This window comes from Cryptomeria japonica, chromosome 10, assembly GCF_030272615.1.
Source record: "Cryptomeria japonica chromosome 10, Sugi_1.0, whole genome shotgun sequence".
NCBI lineage: Eukaryota > Viridiplantae > Streptophyta > Pinopsida > Cupressales > Cupressaceae > Cryptomeria > Cryptomeria japonica.
Window position 1 is genome coordinate 286,788,092 of NC_081414.1, and position 10,816 is coordinate 286,798,907.

The window sequence follows — 10,816 nt, forward strand, 5'->3', positions numbered from 1 at the left end:
CATCTAGCTTGTTTCGACTGATGAGAGCAGTGGATGCCGCTTGATTTGATATTTTTTGGAGTCCCCCTCACCTCAAAATTTCTGTGCATCCGCACTTGGATCAATGGCTCACAATCTGCCGACCCTGAACTACATAATCTAATCGAGAATAGAAATCAAACTCATAAAGATATAACATAATTTTTCAAAGTCCTAAGATTAAATCTATTCAATATAAAATAGCATTTTACTTTATTTTTTATTTATAAATGTATACAATAGTAATGAAAGACAGATTCCCAAAAATGTTTGTCTTGAACTTTTAGGCTTGAAAGCTTGATCTCCTGAGAATTGATGGAAGTAAGAAGAATTCCTGTGAGTATGTTCAAAGAATAGTGATATAACATAATTCATCTTAGTATGACACGGTACATATTGGTCCTAATTTTCTCTAAAATGTAAGCAATTTGAAGCATGTTGGGTCGTTCTTGAGGGGACTCTCGTGTGCACAGCAGCCCTACGTCCATGATTTCAGTTATCACATTCTTGCTACCTTGGTCTTCTCTCCACAGATTTCTCCACAGATTTCTATCAACTATTTCACTAACTCTATGCGGGAGATTTTCAGCTGCCCATTTTGGCAAGTTTAATCCATCCTTGAAAATGGCATTCGTTGGCCTCATTCTTGTAAACATCTCTAGTAATAATACTCTGTAGCTGAACACATCTCCTTTGGTCGACACCCTTGTACCCAATCCATACTCTACAGAATGATTCAGTTAATTTTTTCATTCCAGCATTCACTGATAGGTTTAAATACAAAGTAAAATTTAGCAAACATACATACCTGGGGCAATGTAGCCTACTGATCCTTTGAGTAAATGTGAGGCGGAAGTCATGGAATCCATAGAGTTGGCCAAGACTATTCTTGCAATGCAGAAGTCTGTCAGATGTGCTATCATGTCGTCTCCCAACAATACATTACTGGGTTTTAAATCACAATGCAGAACCTGTACAAAGCATTGTTGATGAAGGTATGCTAAGGCTTGAGCTATGTCAATGGCTACGCTCAGTCTTTCTGTCAAACTTAGTTCACACTCATCTCCCTCAGGGTATATCCAGCCTTCCAAGCTGCCCTTTTGCATATAGGGGAAAATCAAAGCTTTGAAATCAAGGTTGGAGCAGCAAGTAATGACTCCAACCAGATTTATGTGCCTGACCCTGCCTAAAGCCTTGCACTCCCTATCAAAACTTTGATGAGCATCTTCATTTTGCAAATTGAGAACCTTAATAGCAATTAGTGTGCCATCACTCATCTCCCCTTTATACACTGATCCATAATTACCAACCCCTAAAAGGTTGGCATCACTAAGCCCATTAGTTGCAGCCATAATAGCCTCTTGTGAAATTCTAGGCAGGCCCAAATTCAAATGAAAAGCTTCTGTAGTTTGCAAGTTTGTACTACTTTTCTTCTTCCCATACTTGCAAATTAAGAAAGCTAAGAAGCAAATGCAGATAAAAAAAGTTGTGACAACAACAGGAGCTATTATCCTCCAATTTTTCAAATGAGAATTATGAGTGTGAGACACAAGAGAAGGGCATGATGGCATATTATGTATCCATGGTCCACACAGACCCACATTTTCTACAAATGATGCATTAGTAAGCCTTCTGAAAATACCACCTTTGGGCACTTCTCCTGTTAACTTATTCATGGATAAATTCAAGTGGTGAAGCATCTTGAGTGTTTCTAGGGACTCTGGTATGGTTCCTGGCAAATTGTTCCAGGACAAATCTAGGTCCCCCGAGCTCTGAAGTTGCCGAAGTGAATCTGGTATTGGACCATGCACAGAATTGTGTGATAGATTAAGGTATTGCACTGATGTGCAGCTTCCAATTGTGCTAGGTATTGAACCCACTAATAAATTTGAAGAAACATCTATGGCCTGCACCATTGTCATCTTGCCAATCACTGGTGACAGAGAGCCTAGTAATAGATTGTTCGACAAGTTGAAATATAAGTTCAGATTCGGAAGAGCAGCTAGCTCTGGTGGGATCTCTCCACTCAGATTGTTGTAAGATAATTCAATCACTTCCAACAGTCAGCAGTCCCCTAGACTAGGAGGAATTTCTCCTGAAAGCTTGTTCTGATGAAGGTATAACACTCGAAGCTGGTGCAGGTGGCCCAAAGAAGGGCGAATTGAGCCAGATAGCTGAATTTGGTATAAAGACATGAGACCTAATCTTGGTAGGTCACCAATTTCTGTTGAGATGTTTTCCTGTAGACTATTTTTTCCTAGGAACAATCGTTCCAACTTTGTAAGCCTCCTCAATGATGAAGGAATAGATCCATTAAAGAAATTCCCCTGTAAATTGAGTAATGTCAAATTACCCAGGTTGCCAATTTGTGGTGGGATTTGTCCATCTAAATAGTTGTAGCTCAAGTTGAAGATAGAAAGCTTGGAAGGAAGGAGATCAATCGATGGTGGCAGAGTGCCAGTAAGCTCATTTTCACCCAAATGTATCTGCTCAAGAAGAGAGCAATTAGACAATGCAGAGAGAATGACTAATCTATTGCTACTACCACTCACAAGCCTGTTTGTTCCTAGAAAGAGGTGCTCAAGGTTACTCAATTGACTAAACTCCCTTGGAACTGTGCCATTTAGTTTATTGACTCTCAGATCAATAACATTGAGTTGGGTACAGTTAGAAAGAGAATTTGGGATTCTACCAGTCAGTCGATTACCCCATATTAGCAGTTTCTACAATTGAGACAGTTTGGCACTAAACTCCCAGGGACTATTTTCGGACAAACTATTGGTATGAAGCTCCAAATCTTGCAGAGGAGTGAAGTTAGAGTTGGTGGGCGGAATTTGTCTTGTAAGATGGTTATGACGAAGGCGTAGCATGTTGAGTTGGGAAATCATGCCTAATTCGAGAGGAATGGAACCCCTGAGCCTGTTATTACCCAGAGACAGTAATCTCAACGAGGAACAATTTCCCAAGGAAGACGGAATGGAGCCTGTTAACTTGTTATCTGAAAGCCAGAGCATTTGCAATCCTATGAGAAGCCCTATCTCCAAAGGAATGCCTCCACTCAAATGATTGCGAAAAACAAAGAATGTTTTCAGTAACCGACAATTGCTAAACGTGGAGGGTACAGAGCCTTCTAATCTGTTATTGGAGAGGCGAATGTTCCTCAAACGAGCAAGATTTCCCAATTCAGGGGGAATATGCCCGCTCAGAGCATTGTTATTGAGGTCAAGCACGTGAAGAAATGAAATATTAGCTAGTAACGGCGAGATGGAGCCTTGCAACGACATACCTGTAAGATTGAGTTCCACGACTCGCTGTCTGCGTGTGTAACAATTCACTCCGCTCCAATTGCAGACTGGATGTGTGGAATTCCAATCGCTTAATGAGTTATAGAGATCCATAGTGATACTTGCCCAGAATGCCAACATAGCTTGTCCGTCCGAAACATTGTTGAGCTGAATCGGTCGTGACAGAACAATTACTGATGAGCACGAGAGCATTAAGAATAGTATCAAAGTCACCATTTTTTTTCAGGCTCTTCCTCAACGATACCCTTCATGTCTCTGCCTCCAATTCCACCTCTAATTTGTTATTTATCTTCATCCCCCATACGTACTTCTGTGACAAATTGATAGGAAAACTACCGAGTTTGACAAGAAAGAATACATGACAATTAACAAGACTGCCACCAAATTTGACAATCGAGTGAATAAAGGGGATCCATGCCAAGAATTACTTTAGACTGATCTGGATCTGGAAAAAAAATAATTTTGATGTTAGGCTGCTAGGCTATGTATTAGGTATGCCAAGAATTACTTTAGACAAATTAGGATTAGGGTTTGGGTTGGATCAGGGTTAGGATTAGAGTTCAATTAGGGTTAGGGTTAAGTTTAGAGCTAGGATTCAATTATGGTTACAATTGAGGAAAATGGTTAAGTTTAAGAATAGGGTTCAATTAAATGCTTAGATTAGGGATCAAGTTGTATTTAGGGTTCAAATATATGGTTAGAGTTGAGTTTAGGGTTATCATTCAATTAGAGGGATTAGGGTTAAGGGTTAGGTTTTGGGTTAGATATATAGTTAGTTTTAGGGTTAGAATCCATGAAAAACAGGTCGTGTTAGTTATAATTGTCGTTTCACGGGTTAACAGATTGGGCTTAATCTACGAATTAGTGCAATGATGAAAGTCGCAATCGGTTGTATATGTTCATGCGAAACTGCAGAGGCGCTTAAAATTGTGTGTTAGTCACAATTGTCATCCAGTGGGAGAACAAATGGTTTGACCTGTGAAGTCACAAAATTGCGAAAGCGCATAACAACCCATGTTAGTCGCAATCGTTGTTTCGTGATGGTAGAGAATGCATTTAATAGGCCAGGTGCAAAACTCTGAAAGCACCTAACATGCCGTGTTAGTTGATATCACCGTCTCGCAGATCAACAGATGGTATAGACTTGTGAAGTCGCGAAATTGCGAAAGCGCTTGACACATCGTGTTAGTCGCAATCGTCATTTGCGCGGTGGTAGATAATGCATTTAAAAGGTTAGGGTTAAGGTTTTGTGTTATGGTTATGGTTAGGGATAGGATTATCATTAGGGTTAGGTTTAGGATAGGTTTGGATTATAGTTTACATCATGATTGAGGTTAGGGTTAGTGTTATGGTTAGACTTAGGGTTTAAGTTTATTGTTATGGTTAGGAATATGGCTAGGGTTAGGGTTTACATCATGGTTAGGGTTAGGGTTAGGGTTGACATCATGGTTAGAGTTATGGTTTGTTAGATTTAGGGTTAGGATTATGATTATGGTTTACATCATGATTAGGGTGATAGCTGATGAGTTGAGACATTAGCATATTTTTATCCTTAAAACTCTCAAGTTTTCTCATATTTTGATTTACATAATAGTAACGATGTATCAAAAGTTTACTATATGTATTTCAAATGTTAGCCTGAACCTATTAAAACATGTTTTGTCTTTGCCAATTTATTCCTGCAGTCATGTTATTCATTCATGTTGCCATGCGGATTGTTTAGGCAATATCATGTGTGAAATTAATAGATGTTTTGATTAATTAAAATATATGTGTATGTTCTTGCATGTTCTTTCTTTATGAGATTGCAGGAATAAATTGATGTTGTTGGGAAGGCTCTCCTATCGCACCAGTTGCAGTAGGAGATATTCAAGTAGGAGACTGAAAGATCAAATCAGCAGAAATGCTAATGAGCATAAGGAATGACAGAAGAAAAGTAATTGTGCAAAGTTTACTGATGTCTTACTCAAGTAGACATTAGTGTTGAAAATACTGCCACGATGTGTTATGACTGTGGTTCAGTTTAGATCCACATTATCAACGACTTAACTTCGGTTGTTTCCTTTCTTGATTAGTTATCCGCCTCTTCTTATCGGCGTGTTCTTTGTAATAGAAAATAATTGTTTTCTTTTAAATAAAGGTCTTTATCTCTTTTCAGAGGTTAGATAGAAAGGAGAGAAAGCAGAGCAGAGGATTTTAGAAATAAAGTTACAAGTGTTTTGAGTTTCTTTTGATGTTGAATCATGTAATGACTTCCGAAGAACAATGAATAAAAATATGTTATTCTAAGCACTTAGAGTTGATTTGGGAAGCCTGGAATCACTCATCCAAGGGGGCCCACTTGGTGAGTGTTCCTGTACCTTTGTTAAGATTAGTTTTCTTCTTTAGTTGCAGTAGACGTTCTTGCATTGACTGTTCCTACAACCATTGGAAATAGATCCATTGACTGTTCCTGTAGACAAACCAAAACAGAGTAATTTTTGTTTAGCAGCATTGAACTTAGCTAGTATTGCTTGAATGAATTTATGTTAATGTAAAAGTTTTCTTGTAGCCTTTCAATAGTTTCAATTCTTGCCTATCTTTTCCACATAGATGTTAGTTTCTACAGTAATGCAGGGTAGCTATTGCAGGAACTTAGTGCATATATAGTGCAGACTCATTTCAAGTATTACGTCCCTGGGTTGACAATCAAATGAACACTAGCTATGGAAATAGCGACTTTACCAAGTGAATGTTCAAACTTCGGGTTGAGACTTCAACTAGAGTTATTATTCTTATTGTTGGGTTGAACATTTTTGGCCCCATTACTGAGGATGGTGTCAAACTAAGAACCTGTTATTGTTATTGTCTTTTCAGTTTTCAGTTAATTATTTTTCTGGCATACCTGATTGTTCGAAAAAATTTATGAACTTGGATGCATAGGCGAAGAAGAGATGTTCTAGGTAGATTTCTACCCAGTCATCCTAATCATGCAGAAATTAATTCCCCAGATATAAATCCTTTTGCTGAACTTTATCAAATCGTAGAGAACTTGAACCACCCTAAATCTAAATTTTCTGAAGGCAACCTTCATTTCCTTTTTGGACCACCAGAAGAAGAATTTCATTTGGTAACTCCCCCCACAAGTTCAATGCAAGGAAATCCACCTCCTGGTGCGAATAATCCACCTTTGGACCTAACATTTGAGTTTCACATATCAGATCAGCATGATAATGCTAATCTCAAGAACATTCCATCTTCTTCCCTCCCTAAGTTCTATGGATTAGTGACAAAGGATCTAGACACATTTCTGTTTGAGTTTGATGTTCTCTGTAGGAGTTCTGATTATACTAGAGATGCCCATAGACTCAAAATATTTCTTGCCACTTTGAAAGAATCATCTTTAAGATGGTTTATGAGTTTGGGTAATAGCACAATCAATACATGGGATGAGATGAAATGATTGTTTCTTGCAAAGTATAAAGACTATTGTAGAGGCATTGATCACCATGGGGATGATATTTTTAGAATGACACAGAAAGAAGATGAGAGTCTCGAGGATTACCTAGAAAGGTTTCTGTTTAGTGTCAAGAATTCCAAGCATAGCACTCTAAATGAGGATTCCCTCAAGCTGATATTTTTAAGAGGAATCAGTGATGAATGCATTGATGCTTTGGATCTTATGGGAGGAGGTGACATTACACAATCTACATGGAATGAAATAGGACAAATTTGTAAGAAATATTTTAGATCAGCTTCTAAAAAAAATAGGCATTTCAAGCCAGGAGTTCCTTCATCAACATCTAGTACTGGAGTTTCTAGAATGGAACTTAGCCATTTGTTGAAGGATTTTAAAGAGGGCATCATAAACAATATGGCTACTCAGTTGGATGCACTCTTAGCTAAGAAGAAGCATGAAAAAGCTGATGCATTGTTTGCAAAATTTTGCCCTCATTATAGACAAAGAAAAAGGGATTGTAGATGTAAAATGGTTGCAAATCTTGAGGTTCCTGACTTCAAGCCAATACAAGGTGAGGATGAACAATTTTTCTATGTTGCTGAAAGAAGGCCAAATTTTTGAAGACAAGGTATGCCTCTGGATCCACTTTCTTTTTCTAGTTATAGTGGAAATTCTTATGTACCAAATAATCAATGGCAATCACCATATGCCCAAACTTGTATGGTCCTCAAGGCCAAGGGCAACATTTTGCTAGTCAAATGCCACAGTGGCAGCAACCACAGGGAAATTGGTATCCACCTCAGGCACAAGGGAACCATTTTCAAGGGAATTGGCAACCTACTCCTCAATGGAGGGGGAGTCAACCATGGACTACCCAATCTTCTGGATATCAACAGCCTATTCAATAGCCACAACTGCCTGCAATAATGCCCCCCCTGCAGCCACTGTTGTTCCACCTAAACCAACACATTTGCCCACTAAACGAATGCCAAATCCTAATATTAAATCTCAGCAGCAACAACAAGTTTATTCAACTGAACCTAATCAATACCCAACCTATTCTCTATCTATAAGTGATATTCACCTCAGATTCGGGACAACTCTGCCTAATCCATCTCCTCTAGTTATAACTGAAATGCAAGAAGAACAAGAAATCTCTAATCCAATAGCCACAATACCTCAGACATAGAGACTACGCCCATTTCCCCAGAGATTGCAAGAAAAAGAAGTTCTTATAGAATAGGAGCAAGGTTTTGATATCATAGATCAACTGAAACATGTATGTATTAAAATCCCATTGTTGCAAGCAATAAAAGATGTTCCTATATACAGTAAGGCACTCAGGGAGGCATGTCTAAAAAAACCTGGTAGGAAGAAGAAGGATCTGCAAACAGTGCATGTGATGGGTCAACTGGCTGATATTATACTAGGAAAGGTTTCAATTCCTAAATATTTTGATCCTGGTAGTCCTATTGTGAATACAGTCATTAATGGCACTCAGATAAGGAATGTTTTAGTTGATTTAGGGGTAGCCATTAATGTGATGACAAGAGAAGTAACGCAACATTTTGAAATCAATAGTCTCAGACCTACACCTATAGTCCTACAACTTGTTGACAGCTCTACAGATCAACCTAATGGTATGATTGAAGATGTGGTTGTTACTTTGGATTCCTGGGAATACCCTGCAGACTTTATGATTCTGTCTCCAAAGGCGACATTAGGAGGATATCTGGTGATTCTGGGAAGACCTTGGCTTGCCACGACTAATGCATATATTGGAGGTAGATCAAGGGATATGACTATTTCAGATGGGAATTCTACAAAAACATTAGCTTTGTATTCTCATGCTCAGCCCCAGTTTGATCAACAACAAGCCGTTTGGCCTACTTTGGGAGAAGAATCTGAGGGAGTTGACTCTATTAATCTCCTTATGATGATTAATATAGGACCATTCATGCAATTCCATGATGAAGACTCAATTCTTTATAAAATTCTGACAAATGAGTTAAAACATGAACAACAATTGCAGGAGTTGGTACCAAATATTGTAGATTTAGACTTTCCTGCAGCCACTGATATATTGCATACTCTATTGCCGCAGGAAGTATGTACTTCTCATTTTTTTGATATATCCCAGATTGATCTTACTATCAAAATAGAAGTTGATTTGAATAAATATTTGAATATCAATAGTGATCTTGCAAATACTCAAAAAGTAGCATTCATGGACTTGCTTAAATGTCATAAACATGCCTTTGCATGGGATTACAAGGACATGCATGGAATTGATCCAACAGTTTGTACCCACCGTATCTACACAAAAGAAAATTGTAGCCCACTTACAAAACCACAAAGAAGAATCAATCTTGCATTAAAAGAAATAGTTAAAGAGGAATTGCAAAAGTTGTTAAAGGCTAGGTTTATCTATCCTATCTCTGATAGTCAATGGGTATCACCTTTGGTAATAGTTCCTAAGAAAGGAGGAAAATGGAGACTATGTGTTGATTATAGAGCTTTGAACTTAGCAACAAGAAAATATCATTTTCCATTTCCATTTGTGGATCAGGTATTAGACTCTTTGGCTGGGAAGAGATACTTTTCATTTCTTGATGGATTCAGTGGCTACAACCATATTTAGATAGCCCCAGAGGACCAAGAGAAGACTACATTTACTTGTCCTTGGGGAACATATGCATATTATGATCTTCCTTTTGGATTGTGTAATGCTCCAACCACTTTTCAAAGAGCAGTGATAAGCATATTTTTCAGATATTTCCCAAGACATCATGAAAATTTATATGGATGACTTTACAACTTATGATTTTGAATTTGAAGAAGCATTAGAGAACCTGAAGAAAGTTTTGCAACGGTGTGAAGACTATAGTTTGTCATTAAACAGTGAGAAGTGCTTCATAATGATGCAGGAAGGAATAGTCCTTGGTCACCATATCTCTATAAAAGGAATACAGGTTGACCCAACAAAAATTGAAGTTATTCAAAATATCAATGCACTAGTAAAGCAAAAAGATGTTAGAAGTTTCCTTGGTCATGCTAGATATTAAAGAAGGTTTATCAAAGATTTCAGCAAAATTGCAAGTCCCTTATATTCTCTACTTACCAAGGATATGGAATTTAAATGGACTTATTCATGCAATGAAGTTTTCTTAAAGTTTAAACACGCTTTGACCCAAGCACCAATTCTTAAAGGTCTGAATTGGTCTTTACCATTTCAAATTCATACAGATGCATCTGATTATGCAATAGGAGCAGTCTTAGGACAGAAGGTTGATAACTTGGAGAGTGCAATATATTATATTAGCAAGAACTTGCAGGGGCCTGAGTTAAATTACACAGTCATTGAAAAAGAAATGTTAGCAGTTATATATGCACTCAACAAATTCAGGTACTATATAACAAGGTATCCCATATTTGTGCATACTGATCATATTGCAATCAGATATCTCATGAATAAGCCTTCAATTACCTGTAGATTAGCTTGCTGATTATTAATGATGCAGAAATTTGATATCACAGTTACTGATAAACCAGGAAAGTCCAATGTGGTTGCAGATTATCTTTCAAGACTTCAGTTACAGGAAGATCCTACAGTAATAGATGATGTTTTTCCTAATGAACATCTATTCCTTATACAAGCCCACACTCCCTGGTATGTTGATATTGCCAATTATTTAGTTGTTGCTAAAATGCCACTTCATTTCTCCCCTAAAGAAAGAAGGTTGCTAGTTGAGAAAAGCTTTAACTTCTCATGGATTGTTGATTGTTTGTTTTATACTGGACTTGACCAAGTCATGGGAAGATGTGTAAGAGAAGATGAAGCATATGACATCTTGCATGCATGTCATGATGAGCCATGTGGAGGATATTTTGCTGCTAAAAGAACAACACTCAAAATACTGAATATAGGATATTATTGGCCCACATTATATAAGGATGCAACACAGTATACAAGAAAGTCTGATAGATGCCAATGCATGGGGAGACCTACTAAATCTAATGAGATGCCATTGTATCCACAAATATTGGTTGCACC

At 37.8% G+C, this 10,816-nt stretch overlaps 1 protein-coding gene across 1 annotated transcript; it reads right to left on the reverse strand.

The window, feature by feature from the left end:
* Nucleotides 1–282: 282 nt before the first annotated feature.
* On the reverse strand, nt 283–3,608 carry LOC131055529 (putative receptor-like protein kinase At3g47110). The gene is made up of 2 exons (XM_057989996.2): nt 827–3,608; nt 283–742 (listed from the first exon to the last, which is right to left on the reverse strand). The coding sequence occupies exons 1-2, from the start codon at nt 1,938–1,940 to the stop codon at nt 390–392; spliced, it is 1,467 nt and encodes a 488-aa protein (XP_057845979.1). The 5' UTR covers nt 1,941–3,608; the 3' UTR covers nt 283–389.
* Nucleotides 3,609–10,816: the final 7,208 nt, after the last annotated feature.

Excerpts from the sequence above, each read along its gene's own strand:
- LOC131055529 (XM_057989996.2), bottom strand. The coding sequence starts at position 1,940 with ATGACAATGGTGCAGGCCATAGATGTTTCTTCAAATTTATTAGTGGGT. Across the intron at positions 743-826 it reads AGTAGGCTACATTGCCCCAG|AGTATGGATTGGGTACAAGG; the intron begins GTATGTATGTTT and ends ATCATTCTGTAG.